This window comes from Melanerpes formicivorus, unplaced genomic scaffold (genome assembly GCF_026170545.1).
Source record: "Melanerpes formicivorus ecotype bairdi unplaced genomic scaffold, bMelFor1.0.p_v2 SCAF_24, whole genome shotgun sequence".
Classification (NCBI taxonomy): Eukaryota; Metazoa; Chordata; class Aves; order Piciformes; family Picidae; genus Melanerpes; species Melanerpes formicivorus.
The window spans coordinates 12,249,188-12,276,120 of NW_027142376.1; the positions used below are offsets into that span (position 1 = coordinate 12,249,188).

Genomic DNA, 26,933 nt, shown 5'->3' on the forward strand with positions numbered 1-26,933 from the left:
TTGGCTTCGCTTCGGGACCCGCTTCCCCCGCGCGCTGCTGGCGGCTCGTCCCGCGCGGGAAAGCCCCGCGGCAGCCGCGGCGCGAGGGCGGGCGGGGAGGGGCCGCGCTCCGCCCGGCCCCTGACAGCCCCTGGGCGCCGCGGCCCACCCCTCGCCGTCCCGCCCCATCCCGTCTTGTACCTCTGCCGCGGGCCGGACGGCGGCAAGGGGAGTGCGGGAAGGAGCCATGTCGCACGGGGCGCGAGTGATCCGCACGGGGGTGAGCAGCGGCGGGCCTGCGGGGCCGTCGGCCCACACCGCCGCCTCCTCCGCGGCGGACTCGGAGGCGCAGCTGATGGACGGTACCTATTTCCGCTCCTGCGCCGGCATGCTGAAGGTGGCCCAGATGGTAAGGGGCCGGCCGGTGGGACGGGGGGCGGCCGCTGGGACCCTCAGCTCTGCTGGGCGTTCCCTTCAGCGATGGGTCCGGAGAGCGTCGTCGCGGTGTGCTGGAGTCGCAGTTCGGAGCGGCTCTGGCCGCTGCGTTTTGGCTCCGAAGCTTGTGGGGAGAAGTCCCGGCGCCTCCGGCCGAGCGAGGCACTGAGGGCTGTCGGAAGCCGCCTTTTGCCTTGCCGAGGCAGCAATACGCGCTTCCAGCCCGGCGGACTGCGAGCCCCGAGGACCGTTACTTGCTTCGCGGGCTCCCTGGTGCTACCTTGATGACAGTAACGATTAGTGTTAACTGCTTTTTGCCATTAACGATGGTAGTAACACTGGTGGAAAGGCAGGCGGTGCTGCAGGGGGACACTGCATTCCTTAGCACAGGTAAGTTTTGGGGAGAAAGCAGAGCCAAGTGCCAGCACCGGCAGCGGGCTGGTAAGTGTGGGCAGCACGGCTGGGACCGGTAGTCCGGCTGACTCTCTGCCGTTTCAAGTTGGAGACTTCCAGGCAGGGCCCCAGTGACCTGGGGAAGGATCTGGGAGATGTGTGACCGAAAACCAGAAATTCTGAAGAAGTGGAGAGCAGAGAACTGCCAGGTCTGGTGCCAAATTCTGTGATTGAGGCCTTCACTTGGCTCAGCACAGGAAACCTTGCTCCAGCCGGATACAGAGGCAATTAGCACATCTTTATTTGAAAAGAATCATTTATGCTAAACGTATAAACGCTCCTGCATTAGTGTTAACTTGTCTAACTAAGAAGTCTCCAGTCTTACTAAGAAGGAGACAGGACAAAGGTAACATCTTTTGTACGAGACATATGTCACACTAAATTGCATACTCGTAATGGTTACGAAGAGGGAACACAACTCTTTTCTCTTCTTTCTCAATCCTTTTACCAAGAAGTAGGTGATACGAAAAAGGAACTTGCTATCAGTTACACTTTAAGTGCTGTTTGCAGTGCTTGCAAGCTAAAACGAAATTTGATTGTACATGCATGAAATAACAGATGACAATGATATGCTATGGAAATACATGAAGGAAATAGAAGATAAAGTTGCAGCTGTTCTGTAAGAAAGATCATAGCACGAGGACTAAAGATTAAGAGGTTGTGTGGCAGCGTGATCATTACTGATTTGTTGCTAATGTCTAAATGTTTGCAGTGCTTTCTCTTAGAATTCTGGGTGCTGAGATATCTGACACAGTATGAAATTAGGAAGTAAAAAAGTTTTTCTTGCTTATATGCCTACATTGGCTTTGAAAAGATAGTGCATTTTGTGCACTGAGTTCCTGGCTTTCTAATGCTTGGGGAGGAGAAAACATAGTTCTGTGACTTGTGTGTTTTGCTTGGCAGCTAGACAGGTTGAAAACTGTTTTTCGTGCACAAGTAATTACTAATGTTAGCAGGGGCTCCAGTTTCAAAATCTCATCTGAACTGATGCTCTGATTTTACCTGGAAGTTACGAAGTTATCTTCAACATCTAACACTGTTCGCCTACCTCAGTGGTGATTAATATAGCTTTTAGTTTTATTTTGTCGTCTTCTTTTCCTTCCTCTTTTAGTTTTATTTTTTTCCTTTGTACTTTCAATTTTTCCAAGACTCATGCAGGATCCCCTCGTGACTGCCTTAGCTCTATAGCAGCAGTGTCTGAGCCTCTGTGAGTCTGTGTGCACAGTACACTTGCACCAGAGAAGAGAAATAACTTGAATTGTAGCTGTCTCGGCAAAATTGACACGTGTGGCACCCTTCAGGGTGCCATGCTATCTGTACTGGTTTATCTGAAGGATGTTTGCTCTCTGGCCATGCTACTGCTGCCGTGTGTTATTGTAAAACTTTCTAGGAAGCTATGTTACTTAGCTTTGTGAGTTCTCAGCAGACGGGTTCTTGGAAGCATTTTGAGGCATCTTGTGCCATTAGAAACAGCACTATGAATTTGAGTGTTCATAGGTTGAAACAAACCTGATTCATCTCGATTTCTTGTGGAGCCCTTCCGTACCTCTTGTATTTTCACATCCTGGAGGATGCCACACACAGTGTATTGGACTGGATCCTGCTTTCAGCACGGCCCATGTTTGACCATGGACCTTAGGAAAGCATCCCATCATCTTAGACAGTTGGCTGGTAGGAATGATTGTGATTGTATCACCTGTTCAAAATGACTGCTGTGAAAATTCGCAAGAGGATGACCAGAAGAGACAGAAGAAAGAAAAAAAGGTGTTGAGGGCTCACATGTAGGAGGAGAGCCAGCACAGCACATGCTTGTGTAGGTGTCTCAGGCTTCTTTAACTCTGCTTGAATTGTTCTTTGTTTCTAGGCTCTGAGAGGTGCAGAGATGGCACATGGTCTTTTTTGCCTTTCTTTCACTTCCTTCAGGTTGGACCAAGCTAACTTTAATCACAGTTCGATCTGAAGGTGATTGTTCCCACAATAACACTCTGATTACCAAGGGACCAATAGCTCTGGCACAGTTAGCACAGTCTCAGAATACAGGGTGTTTTAAGCTAGGTATGAACTAGCAGTTTCACCAGTAAGAAAAGAAGACATTAAAAATTCTCTTCCAAAGGCTGAAGTGAAGAATTACTAACAATTGCAAGGTAATGAAAACTAAACTTAATCAAACCTCACTTAGCATCGTTTTAACATGTTAAAAATTCTAAGGCAATAGTTAAGGGTTTTCTGCTGAGTATTTAATTTCTAAAGTCAGTCTTGACAAAAGCAATTATGTACTTGACAAATGAATGGCCCACAAGACAGTGTGCAACTCTGAGTAACTTTGAAACATGCTGAAACCTCTCTGGGTTATTCATATACTAATACAGAGTTGAATAACAGTGTTCAAGAGAATATTAATGTGTGTAGCACTGACAGCTAGAAAATGCTAGCAGTTAGGTTTGCTGGAGCCACAAACAGTTTTTGAATGTGTTGGATGATATTGGACAAATTTACTGGGGACCAAATTAAGGAGGTAAAATATGAAAATAAAGCAAACCCTGCTAGTGGAAAAAAACAATTCCTAATCAAAACCACTGATACAGAAAACTCACAAAAGCAAATGGTGCTCAGAATTATTTGAGAGATGCTTACTCCTCTAAAACTTCTAGCTTGAAACACCTTTCTGTCCATAGAAGTGATTGAAGTAAAACATCCAATACTTCGCAGCAGCATGTCAGTTTTGTGTGTGAGGTAATAATGCTGCTCAGTCAGAAAAATGGAATTCTCATGATGTGCAGGGAAGGTGCCCAGAGAAGGGCCATGAGGATGATCAGAGGGCTGGAGCACCTCTCCTACGAGGACAGACTGAAGGAGTTGGGGCTCTTCAGTCTGGAGAAGAGAAGGCTCCGAGGTGACCTAATTGTGGCCTTCCAGTATCTGAAGGGGGCCTACAGGAAGGCTGGGCAGGGACTTCTCAGGATCTCAGGTAGTGATAGGACTAGGGGGAATGGAATGAAGCTGGAGGTGGGGAGATTCAGGCTGGATGTGAGGAGGAGGTTCTTCACCATGAGAGTGCTGAAACCCTGGAATGGGTTGTCCAGGGAGGTGGTTGGGGCCCCGTCCCTGGAGGTGTTTAAGCCCAGGCTGGATGAGGCTCTGTCCAGCCTGATCTAGTGTGGGGTGTCCCTGCCCATGGCAGGAGGGTTGGAACTAGATGATCCTTGTGGTCTTTTCCAACCCTGACTGAGACTATGATACTATGCTTGAAAATGCAAGCTGGGCTCAGGGTTTGGTGTAGACTGCACTTTGAGTTTTCCCCATATGTCACTTTGTCTACAGTTTCCTTGGTGAAAGCTGTGGGATGCTAATCTACAAAGCTTAGATTCAAACAGTTCTGGCTGATGATAGGAAATATGAAAAACAATGCTCTAATAGTGGTCAGTGATGTCATGATATAGAATATAAAAAGTTTTTATTTTGAGGCATGCATGAGGCATTTTCTGTTTGCAAAGAGAATAATAACTGAGGAGAACTGCCCCAAGAATGTGCAGGTGTCTTCAGTCTGCAACTCTGTGATAAACTACTTGCTAAGCAATGAGAACTGGGACACGTTTTTAGCAGCAAAGCTGTTTTCAGGCCAAGGTTAGAGCTGTGTTTTGTATCTGCTAATTATTTTTGCTCTGCTAGAAGCTACAGTTAAAAGACCTTGTTTGACATGGTGAGCAAAAAGAGAAAGAGAAGTCTTAGATGGCTCCAAGGTAAGTAGGAGCTCTTGATTGAGGAAAGTCCAAGCCTAGTAATTAAAACCAGCAGGTCTGGGAAGTCCTGTTATTTCTGCTCCGGGATGACTGAAACAGGCTGGCTTGGTCAGCTGTGTGTTTTCCATGCCTCTCTGGGTGGCCATTTTAGAAACCCTCTCCAAGATTTGGGAGCAAACAGTGCCTTGTCTGTGTGTTAACCAAGGAGTGCTTGGTGGTAGAGTGACAACATTATATTTGATGAGATGAAGCTTCACAAGCACACCAGTTTAAGGCATTTTTCCCGTCTGTCTCGCCTCCATGCAGCCATGCTGAGCTGGAATCATACAGCTGTTTGCAAGGTTATGCAGGAAATCAACCTGAGGAACTAATGTAGCTTTACTTCAGCTCTCCTTCAGTTCTTTTTCATAAGAGTTTTAAGAAAACAGTGCAGCCACAGAGCCTGCTGTCAGGAAGAGCAAGTGCCTGGCATATGGGAGCAGGAATTGCATAAACCTCAAGTGGTTCTGTGTGCTTCAAACCACAAGCTGAGAAAGTAGTACTTCTTCTCTTGGGCAGGGGAACATTTTGTACTGCCTGTGTCGCTGTTTATCTCGTTAAGCAAAAGGGAACTGGCCATTTTTCTGATGTTGAAATCGCTCTAGAAGGTTAAAAAATCAACTCCAGTGAAAAGGCTGTTATGGTAATTTTTAAACACGAGGGAAACTCATTTCTGAATGTGTCAATGACTGTTTTGTTTGTATCCTAGAAGAGGTTTCCCAAAAGCACAACGTTAGAGCTACCTTTTCCTGTTCATTTGACCTATCCATTAGGATTTGTTGCAATATATTCATTAGCAATGTGAGTGCATGTAGTGCTCTTTGTATCGAGTTGGTTGAACAAGGGTCAGTGAATACCTTTTCTGAAACACTAAAAAAAGGAGATGAAGGAAATTTACCACATCACCTGAGACACCTTAGTCTGCTTGAAAGAGCAGAGTGAAGTACTGGCAGTGGTTTCCAGGCACATTTATTTACAGGAAGTTAGATTTGCAAATGCCATTAAAAAGCCCTAATCAGGTGTCCATGGATAATAAAATGTGGTGAAAAGCATGGATTCTTACTTCTCTGTGACTTTCCTCTAAGACATGCAAATGCAGTGTGTTCCTCTCTTCATTTCCATTGGAAATGAACATTATCCTCTTGTGTCACAGAGAAACAGAATCCAGGGGACTGATTCTTTTCCAGTGTGGTTTCCATCTGCTCAGAGCCTATAAATGATGAAAAGCAAGCATCCTTCACTGAGTTCCAGGGCTGTAGATGCTGGAACAATCTGTTTGGTCTCATTGTGAGCCAGTAAAGCTGTTGCCATACCTCACTGAGGGCAGTATACTTGGCCATGAGGATCTATTAGGTACCTGCTGTACTTTACCAGGGTGACGGAGTATTGTCCCCCAAAGCCAGACAGTGTTTGCTTACTATGAGTAAGTGTTTCCTCTGCCCTTCTCCCTGGGGAGTCCTTGTGATGTATTCACTGCATCTATCTCCTTCACACTATTATCATGACATGTACACTGTGGCCTTGTCCTCCTGTTTTGTGGTGAGATGTAAAGTATACAGCAGCCAGAAATTGCTCCTTCCTGTGCACACAGACTCAACTCTAAAACTGCTGTGACTTCCTTCACCCACCTGTGAGCCTCCTCTTTTTTGCATAACTCAGGCTCTTAAGGGATCATCATGGCTGAATCATCTCACTGCGCTGCAGTGCTGGTAATCTGATGAGTGTAATGCCAAGAACAGGTGTGTCTGACTGGTCAAAGCTAGGTGCCTGTGGCTTTCAGAGACAGAGCAAATCTGGCTACTGTTCTTGCAACAATAGCAGCAACTGCGATGCTTATGGCATCCTCTCTTGCTCACGGCTTCCCTTAAAGTGGAAATGTGATAATGACAATGTTTAGAAGCTCCTTCAAGGGGAATTCTCTTAGAATATTTTTGGTGGTTTGTTGTTTTGTTTGTGTCATGGATTGAGGCTTTTGCCTTTAAAAAAACATAGAGTGCAAGCCACCAGAGGCTAGAGAGAGCCCAGAGTGGACAGGAAATTGTGCTCTTTTGGTATTTCATTCCAATAATTTTGTTATCTTATATCTTACTCTATTTAAGCTGGCAGCAAGACCAGCTCTTCCTTCTTTCTTCCCTTTCTTCTCCCAGGGAAGCACCTCTCTATCTCCTGGTATTTTTACTGTGCAATCATGGCCAAGGCTGGGGGGGGCGGGGAGTGGAGGAGGGTTGGGGGCGTGGTGGCAGTTCAGGTCTGGCTAGGGCTTATGGTAAACCCCAGGTAGGGGGAGAAAAAGGAGTACTGGGCGTTTGGTCTGATTTGGTGGAGGTTTGGGGAAGGTCTTTGTTCTGATGGTATGTGGTAGTAAGTACAGCTTTCATTTGCTTCCAATTGAGCTGGTTGGGCAAAGTTAATGTTGGGGGGGTGTGTGTGTGTGAAATTTCAACCTACCACATGATATTAAGCCCAGACTATGGATTTGTGTATTTCATATGCTTTTGCACTGCTTTGCATTGTAGCTTGTAGTTATTAATAGCACCTTCCATTTAATCTCCCAACACATTCTGTATTTCTATCCAAAGCCTATCTGGGGTCTTTCTTTAACTACTTTGAAAGTAATTTTAGGGCATGTCTTTTCCCACTGCCCATTAACCAAAGACTGTTTGTTTGGTTTATTTTGTTTGGGAGGTTTTGTTTGGTTTTATTTTTAATACAACTACCTGAAGGGAGGTTGTAGGCAGGCGGAGGTTGGTCTCTTCTCCCAGGCAGCCAGCACCAGAACAAGAGGACATAGTCTCAGGCTGCGCCAGGGGAAGTTCAGGCTGGAGGTCAGGAGGAAGTTTTACACAGAGAGAGTGATTGCCCATTGGAATGGGCTGCCTGGGGAGGTGGTGGAGTGAGCATCATTGGAGGTGTTCAGGAGGAGACTGGATGGGGTGCTTGGTGCCATGGGTTAGCTGTTTGGGTGGGTTGGATTGGTTGATGGGTTGGACACGATGATCTTGAAGGTCTCTTCCGGCGTGGCGTGGCGTGGCCTATCCTATCCTATCCTACCATTGCTGAGTTCAAGAAAGTGCAGTTCAAGAAACAAGTACTAACTGCTGAGAGAGAAGTATGCTGTTAACCCAAGGTGACCAGCAGGAGCTGCAGAACTACAAAATGACTTAGTATACTCTCCTGCAAGTCTGTAATCATGCTCTCGGGAGGCCACTTTGAGAGCTCTCTTGTCTGTTTGGGAAAAACACAGTCCTTAGTTGCTGTTTGTCACATGCTGACTAATTGAGCCTTTAGTAGATTGCCTGCATAAAGCTTCCTAGTAGGCATGGCAGTGCTGTCCCGTTGTGTTTGAGAAGCCTGCCAGTCTCCAGGCAGTCACTGAAAGCTGTCAGCGGTGACAGCCACTGGGGAATCTTTATCTATTCTAATTTTTCCCCTCACATTCATCACCCTTAACTTCTCTGGCTTCCTGCCAAGCATCAAGTGTTTGCATGTTCTTTTGTGTGGTGAGGCCCAGTGTGATCCAGCAGCCAGGTTGTGATGGTGCCAGCTGATCTGGAGAATGCCACCGTGTTAGCCTTTCCAGGAACTCTTGCTTCCTCATAAAAAATTATAATGTGCTAGCACAGCTAGCTACATGGACTTCAGTGATGTAAACAAGCCCTCCTCTTATTCAAGGAGACCATCCCCAAGGCTCTGTTGCCATGGCTAACAAAGCCTCTGCTGGAGGCGACAGATACAAACTTTTTAACACTATCTGTTCAAATTTTCTGCTGTCTGTGCGACTGCCAGCCGTCAGTGTGCTATTCTCTTGGGTGGGGAGAGGTACAGCAGGTGTTAACTGAAGATTTGAGTCAGTCAAGCAAGAAATGCCTCAGACAGTGAGAGCAGGTTGTGTTGTGAGCAGCATCTGTAAGGGTGAGTGCTGAACAGATTGCTCAGTGAGGATTAGTAGTCAAAGGCACTGAATCTTCGCTGAGTGGCTCGCAAGGTATTCTTTATCTCAGTAAACTTTCAGGAGAGTCACATTATGTATGCTCTTCATTTCTTGTGCTTTGTTTGATAGATCACTAGATTGCCATGAGGCACAGGGTTTGTGTTATACATTCCTATTTAAGTTTGAAGTAGCTGTATGCTGTGAGATATGGATTGGATACCCAAGTCAAGGGGGAAACATGGCAGCTTGCTGTGTGGAGTTTGTGGGAGTTTGTTAACAATAAACACTGTGTACCCTGGGCTTCAAGCAGATGCCAGTCTAAGCCAGGCTTGGCTGGTCAGCCAGTGTGGGCTCCTTCTCTGTAGGTAGCATTGCCGTGCTTGGCTAGTAAATGCACTTTCAGGCAGTCATGGACTTTATCTACAAGAGCTCTGTGGCTCACAAGTGAGAGTTAAGCTCTTTCTGTATTGCATATGGCTGATGATCTGTGACTTTATTGGCTATATAAAGGGCAAACAGTACAAACAACCCAAGCAATATATCTGAGAATGGCTCAAAGCAGTGGTTTCAGAGGTACCTTGCTCCTACAAGGAGCTCTTCTTCCCAGCCAACTCCAAAGAAGTATGGCAGGTGAGACAGCCAATCTCATGTCCCTAAGGCTCCAGACCCAGAGTTAGTGATCTCTGTTGCTGCTTTTGTAGCAATGAAGTCAAAGGAGGAAGGTCTCCATACCAAAGGTTTACATACCTTAGGTGTCTTTGTACCTCTGTGAGCATCTGTTTTCCTATACATCATTGTTGGATTCCTTTCTGCCCTCAAAAGCCACTTTTCTGCCATTCTTTAACACCTTAAAGCTCTTATTTTATGTTCTACCAAACCTACATTTGTTGGCCTGCAAGTTCCCTTCTCTTCCTGGTCCTTTGCTTTCTCTTGCCTCAGAAATGCCTTGTGTGCTTGAGGCAGTCTTTCTGTGGTTACAGAAACCTACCCACAGTGTGGACAGTCCTCTCCTGTCATTCTGTCTCACTCCTGGGTCTGCCAGACTGAGAGAACAGTTAACATGGCTCTCCAGGAAGATCTAGATGTTAGAAGTGTTTCCCTTGCAGAAGAGAGAAGTAAATGTCCAGCTTGCTGTGCAATTTCTGAATCTGCAGAGATTTGGTTATATTAATCCCTACATTTTTGGCTGCTATCACCAGATCCTCTGCTTTTTACTCCAGAACTCTGAAGATTCAAGTGTCTTACAACGTTTTCTGACTTCCTGTGATCTTCTGAGTTGTGATATAGGGACTCTCCTTGCCATGTGAAATGCATAGTCTTGTACAGTGGAGTGAATTACACCAGGAGCCACATGTATGCATGCTTGTGAGCAATCAGTAGCAGTATTCTAGTATTCTTCTACATAGGCAACCAGCTTGGTGGTGAGGGACACCCAATAAGCAGCAAATCCAGTTCCTTACCTGAGAGGAGAACAGAGAGCACAAACTGAGCCAGTGGTTGTGCATATGCAGAGGAAAACAGTCTTAGATGATGTGTCACTGCTCTTACTTGAAACAGCAAGTTCATCTATGAGTTGGGGATTATGACTTGACTTAACTGAGATGGGAGAGACCACTGGAGTGACTGGCAGGCTAGCTGTCAAATGGGGACTGTTGCCTGCCCAGAGAAGTAATTCCTTACAGGTGGACAAGCTACATACATGCTTGCAAAGTACAGAGCTCTTCTGGCTTTGTCCAGACTAGTATCTGCACTCACTGCAGGCATCTGGAAAGACATAAGCACCTCTTTGAGACTTAGGTGGAAAGCAGCTGCATTTCCCAGCGACAAGACCTTGCTAGGGCATTTGCTGGACACAGAATTCTTTCCCTGTCTTTTGCAGATATGTGATGCTAATAGTCAGATGTGCCATTAATGCTATTTTGCAGTGAGATTTTTGTGGCCTGGGGTTCGTTTGTGAGTTCACTACAACATTTCTGCAGTGTTACTCAATTGTCACTTACATTGCTGCAGTATTTCGAGCCTGGTGTGTGTGACTTTCATGTAGATAGCTGGTAATGCTCAAGCAGTTAGAAACATTATAAATGTATGTGGATTTTAACACCAAACCTGTTAATATTGAATTGGAGAGAAAAGAAATAGGATTATGAGATTGTCATTGGTAACGAACTTGTGTTGGGATTTTGGTATTAGAATTAGAATAAACCAAACCAGGTTGGAAGAGACCTTCAAGATCATCGTGTCCAACCCATCAACCAATCCAACCCACCCAAACAGCTAACCCATGGCACCAAGCACCCCATCAAGTCTCCTCCTGAACACCTCCAATGACGGCGACTCCACCACCTCCCTGGGCAGCCCATTCCAATGGGCAATCACTCTTTCTGTATAGAACTTCTTCCTAATATCCAACCTGAACCTCCCCTGGTGCAGCCTGAGACTGTGTCCTCTTGTTCTGGTACTGGGTGCCTGGGAGAAGAGACCATCATCAGCCTGTCTACAACCTCCCTTCAGGTAGTTGTAGACAGCAATAAGGTCACCCCTGAGTCTCCTCTGCTCCAGGCTGAGCAACCCCAGCTCCCTCAGTCTTTCCTCATAGGGCTTGTGTTCCAAACCCCTCACCAACTTTGTTGCCCTTCTCTGGACTTGTTCCAGCAAGTCAACCTCCTTCCTAAACTGAGGGGCCCAGAACTGGACACAGTACTCGAGGTGTGGCCTAACCAGTGCAGTATACAGGGGCAGAATGACCTCCCTGCTCCTGCTGGCCACACTGTTCCTGATGCAGGCCAGGATGCCATTGGCCCTCTTGGCTGCCTGGGCACACTGCAGGCTCATGTTCATCCTACCATCAACCAGCACCCCCAGGTCCCTCTCTGCCTGGCTGCTCTCCAGCCACTCTGACCCCAGCCTGTAGCACTGCATGGGGTTGTTGTGGCCAATGTGCAGAACCCGGCACTTGGATGTGTTAAATCTCATGCCGTTGGACTCTGCCACTCTGGACTCTGTCAAGCCTGTCCAGGTCCCTCTGCAGAGCCTCTCTATCCTCCAGCAGATCAACTCCTGCCCCCAGCTTGGTGTTGTCAGCAAATTTACAGATGATCGACTCAGTGCCCTCATCCAGATCATCAATAAAGATGTTAAAGAGCACAGGGCCCAGCACTGATTCACTGTCTGAGGAGCATATAGCATATTCTCTGCCTTATAACTGTAAAATCTTCAGCTTTCAGCTGTTGCACAGGATTGTATGGTGCCTTTCAGCTTTGCAGTGCAGTGATGGCGCAGGCAGCTGCGGAGATTACCGTGCCAGCCGAGGGATTACAGTGTTGCATGCACTGCAATCAGTCATAGGCAGGGCCTCTTTGTATCTAGTAAGTACAAGGAATTGCCTTTTAAGTGATCATGGCTGACACCTTGTAACAAGGGCTCTTAAGCAGTATCATTCACTTGAGGGTTCTGTGACTGTCTCACAGCATTTTCCACCACTGAGGGCTGTGCCTGAGCAGATAGGAAATTTCTTATGAGCAGGTAAAGAATGCCACTTGCTTGTATTTAGGACTGCCCCCTTATCTGAGTCATGGAGGGTCTGAGTAAGATTGTTTTGCCTTTTCTTACCCTCCCACCATTTTTGCCTTCAAAAGATAGCCTGTGGATGCTGGTGCACAGAAGTCACTTAGAGGAGACCAGGCCCTCTTTATAACATACCAGCCTGATGAGAAGGAAATCTGCCCAGATACTGAGAGATTCTTGTGCAACAGAAGACTGACTGCTTCACAGAACTATGCCCTGGAAGGCAGCTAATTTCATCTGGTCATTAGTGAAGATTCAAATGGACTGGGTTTTTAATATTTCTTTATTGTTTGTTTGTTATTTTGTTCTGTCTTTGGTTGGTTGGGGGGGTGGCGGTGGTGTTTTTTCTTGTAAGGGTTTGGCTGTTACACATTTCCAGCACCACCCTGGAAGAAAGAAATCTAGATTACAGCAGCAGACAACGTTGTTGCTTAAATTAGTTGAATCAGTCTTGCATGAACTACAGTTGTAGCCTTGGCCTTTGCTCATCTTTCTTTTTTGGGAAGCTGTAAACAAACAAACAAATGTTTCCTTCTCTCCAGAAATGTGTGCTTAATAATATAGGGGTGTTGCTTCACTGTGTTGAGGTGTTACATTTGGAAATGTGGAGCTGGTGACATTTCTTCAGGGCATGGTTATCCTGACTGGCTCATGTAGGGGTGGAAAATTCCACTTACTATCTTGGCTGGTGTCACAGGCTGGAAACTTTGACCTTTTTTCTGTTGATGTTCAAATACACACACACACACACAAAGAGCATTTAGCTTTTATTAAAAAGGTTTTTTTTAAAAAGAAGGCTGTGATAAAACTGGATATGAGTCTGTGCTGCCCCTTGTTCCAAACAGACAGACAGAGAGTTTCTGTACTATTGCTAGCACTAGAACTTGGGTAAGTTTTGAGAGAGTGGAAATCAACCAGTTTTTATTAATTTTAAGAATAGTTCTCCAGCAAATGTGCAGATGACACCAAGCTGGGAGCAGATGTTGGTCAGTTAGAGGGTAGAAAGGCTCTGCAGAGGGACCTCGACCAACTGGACAGATGGGCAGAGGCCAACAGGATGGCATTCAACAAGTCCAAGTGCCAGGGGCTGCACTTTGGCCACGGCAACCCCATGCAGAGCTACAGGCTAGGGTCAGAGTGGCTGGAGAGCTCCCAAACAGAGAGGGACCTGGGGATGCTGATTGACAGCTGCCTAAACATGAGCCAGCAGTGTACCCAGGTGGCCAAGAAGGCCAATGGCATCCTGGCCTGCATTAGGAATAGTGTGGCCAGCAGGAGCAGGGAAGTCATTGTGCCCCTGTACTCTGCTTTGGTTAGGCCACACCTTGAGTACTGTGTCCAGTTCTGGGCTCCTCAGTTTAAGAAGGACATTGAGACACTTGAACGTGTCCAGAGAAGGGCAACAAGGCTGGGGAGAGGCCTTGAACACAGCCCTGTGAGGAGAGGCTGAGGGAGCTGGGATTGTTTAGCCTGGAAAAGAGGAGGCTTAGGGGTGACTTCATTGCCCTCTACAACTACCTGAAAGGTGGTTGTAGGCAGGAAGGGGTTGGTCTCTTCTCCCAGGCAACCAGCACCAGAACAAGAGGACACAGTCTCAAGCTGCACCAGGGGAAGTTTAGGCTGGAGGTGAGGAGAAAGTTCTTCACCGAGCGAGTCATTCGTCATTGGAATGTGCTGCCCAGGGAGGTGGTGGAGTCACCATCCCTGGAGGTGTTCAAGAGGGGATTGGACGTGGCACTTGGTGCCATGGTCTAGTCATGGGGTCTGTGGTGACAGGTTGGACTCGATGATCCTTGAGGTCTCTTCCAACCTTTGTGATACTGTGAAGAGGAAGAATGTTAAAAGCAGTACAAAGGTTCGTCAGTGCTCCAGCAAGTGAAGTGGAGAAGCTCTCCTCTCAATGCTGTCTTAGTTTCCAGGAAAAAAAACAACACAAAACAAATTAACCCAACCACTAACAAACATAAGGTTTCTGTCTTGTAGAGGGTTACACTGTCAGAGGAGAGAAAGGAAAAGCATTCTCAGGTATTGCCAGCTATCAGCTGGGGACTGGTAAACCACAGCTGCTGCCTACTCCCTTTTGCGCAGGTTTAGTGCTATGCTGAATCCTGCCCCCTGACCTTTCTTTCCCCTGAGTGGTGCTGACTTTTAGTTGCCTAATTGCAATGGATGTCCTCATGCAAAGGAATGGAGAAGGTAGGTAGGGAACATTCTAAGAGGGAATTATGATATGTTTGCATGTATAGAGGGAAATTTGGGTGGGAGAGAATGAGAGGAAGGAGAACAAATATGGAGTGTAATGTAGGGAAAGAAGAGGAAAGGAGAATAAAAGAAAAAAAGAGGGGGAAAAAAATAAAGGAAGCACTGGAGACAGCAAGCCCTAGCACAGTGCCTCATGAGAGAATGTTTCTTGGCTGTACTCCCCTCTGTTACATTCTAAGAAAGGCAAGAATGTGATCGTACATTGCATGTCAAAATAATTCAGTGCAAGATAATGCAGTGCTGAGTGGATGATATATGGCAATGTGTGTGTCACAGTATTATGACAAATATTCGAGATAAGAGTTACAGTGTTTCTCTACAACTGGGCACCTTGAGGCAGCTTTGCTTCTTACCAACATTATGTTCCCTCCCTGTAGTTTAGCTGGCATTCACATCTTAATTCTGTGTAGAAAAATATTATCTGCAGCTAAAGTTACACAGCAGTTTCAGCCTGTCAGCTCAGGATGTGACATTGGGATCTGCAAACCCCACATCCAGTTCCTTTCTGCAGTGAAGACTTTTAATATCTTTCTTTGTACTACTGCAGCAGCTACAAGTCAGAGGCAAGGAGCAGAGTACCTGCAGTGGGTTAACCCCAGTCAGCAGCCAAACACCCAACCAGCCTCTCAGTCACTCCCCTCTCCTGCAGGATGGGGAGAAAACAGAAGAGAGGGGAAAAAAGGGTCTTGGATTGAGATGATCCCAGTTTTGTAAGGAAAACAAAAGCTGCACATGCATGCAAAGAAAAAAAGAGGGATTCATTTGCTACTCCCCATCAGCAGGCAGGTGTTTAGCCACTTCCTGGAAACAAGACCTCAGTATGTGTAGTGGTTGCTTGGGAAGACAAACACAGTAGCCTCACACGTTTCCCTTTATACCTCCCTTTCTTGAACTTTTATCACTGAACACAACATTATATGGTCTGGAATATCCCTTTGGTCAGCTGGAGCCAGCTTTCCTGGCTGTGTCCCTTCCCGACTTGCCCACTTGCAAGCCAGCCTGCTTTGGGAGTGAGAAGATAGAAAGCAAGCCTTGCACCTGTGCAAGCAGTGTTTCTCTGCAGCCAAAACAGTGTTTTACCCACAAAGGCAAAGCACAACACCACACAGGCTGCTGCTCAGGCTGTCCCAGCTACTCCCAGTGCATTACTACTGTGTGGGGTGTTGCATGGGCACAGAGGGAGAGGGTAACCTTTGCTGCACAGTCAGTAACAGAACTGTAACAGAATAACTACTTGCAGGCAAGTGTGGTACAAAAGAGGATGAATAGGAAAGTGGCCTTAGTATTAAAGATTCTGCTTCCAGTTAGAGAACATTTCCCTCACAATGTCTTGTGCATGTTGTTTGGGCTGGGTTTTTTCCAGTATGTGATAAAGTATATAGTAAGTAAACAAATGACAGTCAGGAAATCAATACTGTGGCTTCCTCTGTGGAAGTTTTAGGATCATTCCCACACATTTCCACCCATGCTTATCTGATAGCACCTGTGATCTCTTCATTGGGCTTCTGTGGGGAGGATAGCTAGAATTTTTTTCAGTGGGAATTCACTGTAAAGGAAAGCAGACATCTTGGCCTAGAGGTTTCTTAGTGGTGCTCAACAGTTTTGCCTTATTCTACATGCCTAAAGCGTTTTGAAGGTAAAAAACCTCAGCACAATGCAAATGAAGTCTTTATTAGTCCTTGTTTGGCAAATGGGGGAGCCAAAACAGTGAAGTACATCATTTACTGAAGCTCAGATGGCAAGATAATTACAAAACTGGGGTCAGAATGCAAGAGCCAGAGACATTCAATTCCCTCCTTCTTGTGTCATTGTTTGCCTGTGGAAATGTGTTTCTGATGCTCAGAACATTAGGCTTTCCTTTATAGTAGGTTCTTGTCAGTACTGGAGATCATACTGGATTTATGTTTGTGCAGGTAGCTGTGTCTGAGGCAAACAGAGTTCTCTCCAAATCTTACAAAAGAATGAAGTATTGGTAATAAAGCCAGAGCTTGCTTTCTTGCATCCATCAAAGCAGGACAGAAGAAAAAGATCATACAAAGCACTTGTACAGATTGATTCCTGAGTTATGAAATTGTTCTCCTGTTAGACAAACTAGTGAGGTGGATTGAGAACTGGCTGAACAGCAGAGCTCAGAGGGTTGTGATCAGTATTGCAGGGTCCAGGCTGCCCAGAGAGGTTGTGGAGTCTCCTTCTCTGGAGACTTTCAAAACCCACCTGGATGCATTCCTGTGCAATATGATCCTGCTCTAGCTGAACCTGCTTTACCATGGGGATTTGACTAGATCATCTCTGAAGGTCCACTCCAACCCCTCCCATTCTGTGATTCTATGAAATTGAAATGGACTACCACAGTAAAAATACTGGAGCTAGACAAACAATAGCTTAGCCACTTGTGTGGAAAATAATCCTGAAGTGTTGACTGTTCTCTTTGGAAACACCTCTTTGAGGTGGCTGACTGTCACAATATTGATGTGGTTATTTGGATGGTGTTTGGCCAAGATGACAAGTTTGTATGAACTTCTTGTGAAGTGCATATATACAAAGCTTTGGGTTGCCCTTGAGGATGCATATATTTAGCCTGTCCACTTAGAGCAGGTAAACTCAGTTGGCATTACAGCAGGGAGAACCTCAGCTGTGTTGTTTGGGTGTTGGTTGGTTTTGGGGGGTTTTTCTCTTTTAATCTTAAGGTAATAATATTCTGATAATGAATGCAGTTGGTTAGGAGTTTAAAAGATGAGTATGCTGGGAAGGAGTCTTGATCTGCTGGCCTCCTCAGGTAGTTTTTTAATGTCTTGGAGAAACACTTAACAATGTTAGCTTACCACTGCCCCTGGCTGACTTTGGATGGACTAAAACTTGCAGTGACTGAAAGCATGCATTGTCAAAATCTGTAGAAAGAAAGTATTTGGGTACATCCTCAGGTGCCAACAACTTTAACACATTAAAACTTTGTAACTATTGTATTGGGGTAGGAATGAATTCCTCAGAATATTTGTAGTATTTGCTGTGATACTGCCTCCTAATCTGCTAATACTCCTGCTCTGTGGGGGCTAGAAAAGGAAGGGTAAAACTGATAGCTCAGTTGTAACCAGGTCCTCCAATCATGTATGTGAGAAATCTCACTAAGTGTAAGTAAAGAGGGATGTGGAGGTGCTGGAACGTGTCCAGAGAAGGGCCACAAGGATGATCAGAGGGCTGGAGCACCTCTCCTATGAGGACAGACTGAAGGAGTTGGGGCTGTTGGGGCAGAAGAGAAGGCTCCGAGGTGACCTAATTGTGGCCTTCCAGTGTCTGAAGGGGGCCTACAGGAAGGCTGGGGAAGGACTTCTCAGGATCTCAGGTAATGATAGGACTAGGGGGAATGGAATGAAGCTGGAGGTGGGGAGATTCAGGCTAGATGTGAGGAGGAGGTTCTTCCCCATGAGAGTGGTGAAACCCTGGAATGGGTTGTCCAGGGAGGTGGTCGAGGCCCCGTCCCTGGAGGTGTTTAAGCCCAGGCTGGATGAGGCTCTGGCCAGGCTGCTCTAGCGTGGGGTGTCCCTGCCCATGGCAGGGGGGTTGGAACTAGATGATCCTTGTGGTCCCTTCCAACCCTGAATGATACTATGTGTTCATGGGCACCTTTATTTTACTGCTTCCAGTGATTTCCTTTGGAAAGTCCATGAGGTTTAGGTGCTTCAGTCACAGGTGCAACTCCAGGCATTCAATGCCCCTTCTGTTCGAGACCTCATCTATTGTGCATAGAGGCTTCTTCCAGTTGGACTCTTCAGGCTGAAATACTGCTTCCCTTCTAGCAATTGGCCCTTCCCTCCCTCCTAATGGTTGTTTTACCTCATCTAACAACAAATTTTAAAACATTAGTGCCATGATCCTTACTTAGCCCTCCATTTTGTTGGAAGCATCCCAATTGCATTAGATGTTTGTCTCCTGTTCCTAAATGCCATTTTGTTGTGTTCCAATTCATTTCCACAGCCCTCTGAACACCACTGTGAAAATCTTTAATGTGCCTTTTGTCTTTCAGATCTCACTGCTGATTGGATTCATTTGTATAAACAGCTCTGCATGGACGGATTACAGTGCATACAGCTACTTTCAGATTGTCACCATGTGTGACTTGGTTATGATTTTATTCTTCTACATTATCCACATTTTCAGAATCTACAGGATGCTGACTTGTGTTAGCTGGCCACTTGCGGTAAGCCTGTTAGATGTTCTGGGCTTCTCCTCTCTTCTGTAGGTTGATGTCTTGATTTCTTAGTCTGTTTTCTTGTGCTGTCTCACAATGAGAGGCTGTCTTTGCCAGGGGAGATTTAGGCTGGATGTTAGGAAGAAATTCTTCCCAGAAAGTGATTGCCCATTGGAATGTGCTGCCTAGGGAGGTGGTGGAGTCACCATCGCTGGAGGTGTTTAAGAAGAGGCTGGATGAGGCACTTGGTGCCATGGTTTAGTTGATTGGATGGTGTGGGGTGATGGGTTGGACTTGATGATCTAACCAATCTGGTTAGAATAGAATAGAATCGAATTAATCAGGCTGGAAGAGACCTTCGAGATCATCAAGTCCAACTTATCATCCACCACCATCTAATCAACTAAACCATAGCACCAAGCACCCCATCCAGTCTCTTCCTAAACACCTCCAATGATGGTGACTCCACCACCCCCTGGGCAGCACATTCCAATGGCCAATCACTCTTTCTGGGAAGAACTTCTTCCTAACATCCAGCCTAAACCTCCCCTGGTGCAGCTTGAGACGGTGTCCTCTAAATTCAATTCTATTCTAATTCTATTATTTCATGTAGCTGTTTTTTGTACACAAATCCTTTTATTCCTTCCATTATTCATATCCAGTTCAGCAGAAGCTGTAAGTGTAAATTTGGATCTGATCCTGCCCTCCTTTGCAGAGATATAAGCCCAGATTTACTCCAGGGAAGGCAATAGTGTTATTCTGAAACAGCGGAAAAGAAGCTACTGATTATCAAGCCTTCAGCAGATGGGTCCTAGCTCAGCTCATTTATGGCAGCTAAGGGATGGCTGAAGTACCAAATTGTAGCAATAGAATTCATGTACTACATCCTGTCCTGAAATAAAGCCTATGAGTGCTATTTAAGTCAATTGTGTCTCTTTTTGGTATGGTTTCATGTAACTTAAACAATAATGAGAAATAGGGGCCTCAGCCTGATTGCCATAGCCTTGCCATTTGTAGGATATCCTGCAGGATGTTCCTGCCTCATTCCTATGTTTCCCTTGCACATTCATCTCTCATATTCTAGCAGAAAACTAATAAGCAACACAAAAATGTGAGACCTGAACTTCCTCAGTAGCTTTGGGTCAGGTCAGCTAACAAAAGAGTCCTGCATCCTAGTGTGAGATGATGGATTTTAATAACCCCATAGAGCATGTCTCCCTTATGCATAGCTAGGACCATAGCTACATGTAGTTGCATGTTAGTTCCACAGAGGAAGGGCCAAAGGGATGGGGAAAGCCAACTGAAGAGAGAGAGGGAGAGATTTTGAAAGCCAAGAAGTGGTTGGATGGTGTTTAATGGAAGCTGTGTAGGCAGTTTACAGATGTAAGATAATGGTTTATCCATCCAGCCACTTCTAACCAGAGAGTTAAAACTGATTTCTCTTTTTAGCTGCATGATGTGGTTAGACTTGTGCCCCTTTTCATTTCATTTGTTTCAAATGTGTGCCACCACTGTCTGTCTCCAGGAGGTACTGTTCTGTCTGGAGATAACACAGGGGCAGGGACCAAAATGAGCTCACATACAATAGTTTTGCAAAGCAGCATTTATTATGTCCATTGCTGTAACAGGACTGTACCATTTTGACCTCTGCCTTGGCTGCTTTTGAGTTTTGTTGTTGTGTATTTGATATTTCCTAAATGTTGCAGAGTCACTAGTGAGTTTAAATCACGACAATTTGTGGCTGCTCAGCTTCAGATAGCTTTATGGGATGTGATGCTTGAATGTTGCTGGTTTTTAAGACCAACCTCCTTTTCAGTCACATATTTAAGGATCTTTAGAACAGAATAAGATGATTTATAAGAGACTTTGGGAAACTACAGGTAGTGTTTGGCTGAGTTTCCTGGCAGGGCCTCCACATTGCAGTCAGGGGTGTGGTTTGCAATCTGTAAAATTGCAGTGGCTCAAGAGGTTGTTCAGCACTGACGCTTTCTAAAACTGGGAAATATTTCTCCTAAGGGGCACTCTCCCAGTCTTTCACCTAATTCAGCCTTTGATTCTTTTGCCCCTCTGCCCATGCCTCAGTTTCCTCTAAATTAGTGCCTTGTGTACACTGCTTTATTTGGTGTCACTAAGGAGGCAATGGCATGCCTAATTTGCTTGCTGCATCACTGATTAGTCAGACAAGCCTCCCAATTATTCTAGCAAGGGTTGAGAACCTGACTACCTGAAACAAGGTTACAAACGAGGAAAGTAATTTGCAGTCTCCATGCCTACTTCATGGCAAAGGTCCTCCTCAGCTGTTTATAACATCTGACCAGAGAGAAACTGGTATAGTATGATAAACTATTTATCTTCTGGGATTTCCCTGAACAATTCCTTTTGGGCACTAAATTCACTCTCCTTTGGTTTGAGACAATATCTCCTCTCCCTTGTACATGACATTTGCTTATCCCATACTGGTAGTGCAATGCAGATTAAGTAAATAGATACCCTCCTGCATACCCCACCATGCCAAAGAAACAACCCATGTCCAGTTCACCAGCACCCATATTACTTGCCATAAACTTTGTGAGGAATCAGAATCTAAATCTGCAGACAGCTCCTGCTTATAATAAGGCAAAACTGACTCCTGAACTGACACTCATCCCACTACAGAAAAGCTTAAATGGGGTTTCTGAGTACTCTCTCAGAAGATCCCATGACACAACAGCTGCAGATACCCTCACACACTTAAGAGCCTGGATGTTGGTTGTGTCATTGTAGTTGTGCTCCTTGTGGCTTCCCTCTATTTCCAGTCTTGGTTGATGTTAAGTCTTTAGTAAATCCAGGAGCAGCTCCACTGTTTACTTTCTCAGTTTATCAGGAGTAGGAGCCTTTGGTTTTACACTGATTTTCCACAAAAATGCCTTTTGCTGCTATTTTTTTGCTGCCATTTCATATAGGCTAGAGAAATAGGCCCTTAAGGCCTCTTCCTTCCTCCATAACTGTCTCTTTAGGTAAGGTGCATCCTTGATGCAAGAGAGGTAAGTGTTTCACCCTCAGTAATGTACTGTATTGAAATGAGAGGACTGCATTCATACCCAGCAAATAGGTCTGCTAATGCCATTGGGAAAAGATCTAAGATTGGTCCTCTCTCCTTTTTTTGAAGAGAAGTTTGGTTTTATTCTGAGGCATATCACAGTGCTTTCCTGCTAAGTTTCCTTTCTGATGCAGCCTCTGCTTGTCTTTACAGGAGTTTCTTCATTATTTAATTGGTACAATTCTGCTTCTTATTGCCTCGATTGTAGCAGCATCCAGGAGTTACAATATCACTGGACTCGTGGCTGGAGCGGTATGACTGTGTTTATTAGTCTTAACACTTTTTTTAGTTGCAATCTATGTGTTAAGTAGGGCACTGGAAATCTATTCTCTGTAATTTTGTTTTCTTACCAATTTGCCTTGCTTGTGCCTTGGTTGGGTGAGCTACTTTCTAGCTCATTTCAGTGAATGTTCTGACACAATGCCAACAAAAATACTTTGTTGTGATACACCAGATTCACCAATCAAGTGGCTATTTGTCCTGTCAGAGCACCAAGCCCAAAGACTCCTACAATTCTGTTTTGACAAATGGCTGTTGCAGCAAGTAGAAATTACCTAAAGGATTTCACCCCAATTTTCACGTTTTGATGCCTTCTGCTCCTGAACAGAGACTTGTTCAAGATGATTTATCCTGAGCTAAAACGCAGTGGGGCCCTGAGCTGACTTACTGGAAGATACTCTCTGCCTCTTTTGTCTGGAGGGGAGAGCCTTATAGAGCATGAGTTCTGAGTGTGGACAACAGTATTTTCACAGTAGTGGGACCTGAACTACAGTTCCTCCAGAGTAAAGAATTACTTTCAGAAGTTTAGTCCTGCAAACAGATTAGGAAGACTTACCTGATGGTTTTATTTGGCAGATGACTGGGAAGATTTGTTTAAATGGGGCAGTAAAAAAAGCAGTAATCAGAGGTGTGAGCAAAAGACTTCTCTTTGTTGCAGAATCCTAGGGAAAAGTCTAGAAGGTGAGACTTTTTGGCATCGGTTAACACCAGGCTGGATGTGGCTCTGAGCAACCTGATCTAGTGTGAGGGGTGCCTGCCCATGGCAGGGGGCTTGGAACTAGATGATCCTTGAGGTCCCTTCCAACCCTAACAATTCTGTGATTCTATGATAAAATACATAGCTGTATTTGTGGTTCTGTTTGTTTTCTCATCCAGACTTTTGGGTTCCTAGCTACAAGCCTTTGTGTTTTAAGCATATGGTCATCCTACAAGGTTTCATGTGTCACACAGTCAACAAGTAAGTATCATGCTTCATAACTGCCAGCATGCTTCCCCAAACTAATATTTATACTTCCTGCCACAGGGCTGTGTCTGCCTGAAAGGATTTATTAATGTCCTCTTCCTTGTTACTCAAAATTACTCACAAAGCAATAACCTGCTTTTTCTGTCAACACAGACATATCACAGCTTCTGGCTAACAACTAACTACAAGAGCAAAATAACTTGCTTCTACCAAATAGTGAATGTGGCAGTGCTTTCTCTTCTCCCTCACCAGCCTCATCTACCAACAGAAGGTTTCCTGTGTGTTCATTAACCAAGCAGGTGAATTTATTTGTGGCAATGCAAGTGACTCTCTCTTCCTTTTCAAAGGTTCATCTGTGTGATTCCTTAATCTGGGCAAGACATCTGCCTCACAAAATAGGACACCAAAGAGGAGTGCCCACTGCTAAGGAGAGAGCATGGGTATTTTGTTACAGCCTCAACAGCCAGTAGCTTTTGAAGACCTACTTGAATGCCTATGTGAAACAATGTTCTGAACCAAAGTTTCTTTGCTCCCCCCCTACTTCCCCCCACCCCCAAAGATGTTTATAACGGAGAACTTGCTTTTTATGAGCTGTACAGACAAAGACAACTTCTGTCTCTCAAGTGGGGCTGTGGTAATTTCCAGCTATTTGCAGTAAGGTCGTGTAAAACTAATTTGGAGAGTCATTTGGTTCTCCTTTCAGAGATGGAAACATTGCTTCTGACTTCCTCGATCTGTTTGTAGATGGGAAACCGACAAATTCTCACCTGATTCTTAACAGAGGAACTGTTACACACTGGTTTGTGCCTGGAAAAGCTGACTCAAGTCTTTTTTACCTCTTTCTATCAGAACTGCAGACTCTTTCTAAAATTGGCTCAGCTGGCATCAAAAGTTATGAACTGCAACTTGAAAACAGTGCTGCAAACACTCCCTCCCACTCCCCACAGTAGATGATGAACTTACATTTTTTCCCCTCCATGAATCTATACAGGTTATTAACAATCCAAGATTATTCTTACAAACTTCCCTCTGCCAAATACAGAAAAGACCTACCCAAGAATCTGTGTCTAATGCCTGTGGGATCTTTTTGTTTCTCCTTTTCACAAATACTCATTTGTAAAATGTGTATTAGTAAGATCTGTTCTGCAGAAAACTTCTCTGCATTTCCTGTGCACTGTTTATGGAAAGTCCTTGTGAATGGAACTCTCTTACATGTGATTTGTGCCTTCCTCCTCTGCTGGGATCCTTGCTTTTGGAGACTCTGCCCAGAGCCTGGACACGCGAAACAGTTCAGTTTTGTCCAAAATGGTATTGTCATGAAGTTATATTTGACTCTGAGGCTGAGAAAATGCCTTCTTGGCACCTTTGCCTGCCTTTCCTTTTGCAGCTCTTCTCTAGTGAGCTGGAAATCCTTCATAGGAAAAGGCCTCTCCTCCTTAATGTCTAGATGTGAAGTAGGACTTGCACTTAGAAGCTGGTCTTTTCTGTCAGGGTGACTGCAGCAGGTTTCTGCATAAAGCAGGATTTATGAAGTTTACCAGGTTCTCCAGTCTGGAGGTAAAGAAGCATTTTGTGGCTGGCTGTGCATTTTTCTGGTTGTCTGAAATTCTGCATTGATACAGCCAATTAATTTAATGATCCACTCAGAAAATTATTTCTGTGCCTCATAGGAGTTCATCATATATTGCCATTTGTTGCCACCTTATTTTTTCTTATCTAAATAGGTGTCTCTACTTTGATTTATTTAAACTTGTTGACAAACTCTTCTGTTCCTCTGGAGGAAAGAGAAGTGCTCTGTTTCTCCTTCACCTCCTGAGATGCCATCTCAGAGAGATAAGGGATGCTTTCCTACAAGCTTTAATTCCTCTTGACAATCATGTGGGAAACCAGTGCTCTGCTGCACCCAGTGTGAATGCACTGTGGTGGCAGTGGGGAGAATCACCTACTAAGGACTGGGGCTGAAGCCTGAGTTTGCTCCAATGTTGTTTCCACCCTCTGCTGGAATCCACTGGCATCTTGTTTCTTTTTTTTCAGCTCTAATATTACTGTCACCATGTGGGGAAAAAATAAAATCATGCAGTCTGACAAACAAAGGATTTCTGAATGATGCTCTGTCATTGTCCCAAAAATATGTTTTGCTGCAAGTGTACACTGGATCAAGAGAAGTAAATGACAAGTTCCCTTTTGGATATTGTGCCTAGCAAGAGGTCTGTCTGCAGCTTTTGCTGTTATGACAGTGCTGGATCCAGATGCTCTCACTGCAGAATACTTTCAGTCTGGGAAACTGACATCTCTGCTGCCAAGGCTTCCTCACTTCCCTCAAATCCTTCTTGTGAAACATGTCTACCAAAAAAAGCACATGTTTTGCTGGTATTACCAGCTCTACCAGGGGACCTTTGAAAGACAGCTCTGTCTGGCAGGGACTTTGGTGGCTCACTACTGTAGCTCTGCCAGCAAAAGTGGTTTAAGTTTCCTTCAGTGTCAGCCTGGTTCTGAAAGCTGCGTCTGTCTGCAACTGCCAAATATGGGATTCCAGCTGTTTTAGAAATAAACTTACTGTTTGTTCTTTGGATGGTGTAATGGTTTTGACAGTCAAATTGTTGTCTTGCTCATATTTGTCCCTCCTCTACTAGAGAAGTGACTTTCTTTCTGCAGAGTGTCAGAATGTGTCCTGTAACTGGACAACAAGAGGCAGAAGCCACAGAAAAAAACCTCTTCCCCTGCTATTGTGTTTGGGCCTGCTGGTCCCTGACTGTCCCACCCAAAAGTTGCCCACCTTCTTCAGCTACAAGTTGAGTGTAGTATATCCTTTAAACACAGGTAGAATTTTGAGTTCAGTTTTACATGTACATGTTGGGAGAAGAAAATATGTAGTGAAAACTATGTCATACTGCAAAAATGACCTACTGATATTTGAGCTTTGGGGGCTTGGGATACATTAGAGAGCAAATAGTCAAGTAGAAACTGGGAAGGTGAGAAGGGGAAACAAAACTTTTTTAAAAGAAGAGGAAGGGTGGCTTTGAAAAGCTTGAGGACCACAGTGCTGGATAAACAGACTGAGAGCTATGTGGCAGCTTGTGTACTTTCTCTGTTGCTCTGCAGTGGTTGTGTTTTGCATAGTGTGAACTACAAGGCAATGAGTTCTTTGCTCCTAAAAGTCTTTGGGAACAAATTACTATGCGGTGTATAAAGGACCACAGGTAAGGACAGGAGGTAAGGTAACTTGTAATGAAGAGGGGAGGGTGCAGGGCTGTTGATTCATGCTCCATGAAAGAGGATTAGGAACTTATTAGGACAAAAAGAAGCAAGAGAAGATGGGGAAAGGCAAGTCTAAATATAAGTAGAAAGCTTAGGAGAGGAGGAACTAATGTGAGTGCTTTGTGCACCAATAGAAATGCTGGCAGATGTCGACAATTTCTGGCCGTGCCAGTACTTAAAGGACAGACCTGTCTGTGGTGATAGAAAAGCCTCCCTTCTGTTGGCTTTCTGTGTACACTTCATACCATGTGTCTAGGATTTTCTTGTGCTGATGAAGCTGTGGGAGGATGCACTCTGAGTGGAGGCTGCAGAATATGGCACTGAGTTACTGCATGTTCTGCCCTATTTAACTTAAATTTGCTCAAGGCTCCAGTCTTAGTGACAGAATGGAGTGAAATGCTGCTGCTAAGCATGGGAGGCTGTGTGCTGCCCAGTGGCCTTGGCCATCCCTCTGGCTAGGGGCAAAAATACAGCTGCAGTTAGGTACCACTGCGCCCTTCTGGTGAGCTTGATACTGAGCTGCCGTCCAGGAAGTGATGCTGGTTGTGTGAGATGAGAAGTGGAGAAAGAGTCTAGGAAGCTCTCATCTTGTTCTTTCTGCTTGCAGAGATTTGCACCCAGGTGTCAGGAAAGAACCCTCACCACAAAGCTCTAGGGTATTCTTAAGCAACCCTTCTGTTCAGGATGTTTAAGTTTTCAGACTGGAGTGCAGGTGCAGGCGCTGTGCCCTTGGCTCACCTTTTGCACCTCTGCAGATGCACAGG

At 45.1% G+C, this 26,933-nt stretch overlaps 1 protein-coding gene across 1 annotated transcript; it reads left to right on the plus strand.

Annotated features, from left to right (window-relative positions):
• The first annotated feature begins 174 nt into the window (after nt 1-174).
• CMTM7 (CKLF like MARVEL transmembrane domain containing 7) lies at nt 175-25,481 on the plus strand. Its single transcript, XM_068152916.1, has 5 exons — nt 175-388; nt 18,425-18,598; nt 21,822-21,920; nt 22,824-22,905; nt 23,259-25,481. Exons 1-5 carry the CDS (start codon nt 227-229, stop codon nt 23,270-23,272), a joined length of 531 nt encoding a protein of 176 aa, XP_068009017.1. The 5' UTR covers nt 175-226; the 3' UTR covers nt 23,273-25,481.
• The last annotated feature ends 1,452 nt before the right edge of the window (nt 25,482-26,933 follow it).

What these genes read in the sequence shown, in the direction of transcription:
- CMTM7 (XM_068152916.1), top strand. Translation starts at nt 227, where the DNA reads ATGTCGCACGGGGCGCGAGTGATCCGCACGGGGGTGAGCAGCGGCGGG. An exon ending in GTGTTAGCTGGCCACTTGCG is followed by an intron (nt 18,599 to 21,821) that starts GTAAGCCTGTTA and finishes TTGTCTTTACAG; the next exon opens with GAGTTTCTTCATTATTTAAT. An exon ending in CTGGACTCGTGGCTGGAGCG is followed by an intron (nt 21,921 to 22,823) that starts GTATGACTGTGT and finishes TTTCTCATCCAG; the next exon opens with ACTTTTGGGTTCCTAGCTAC.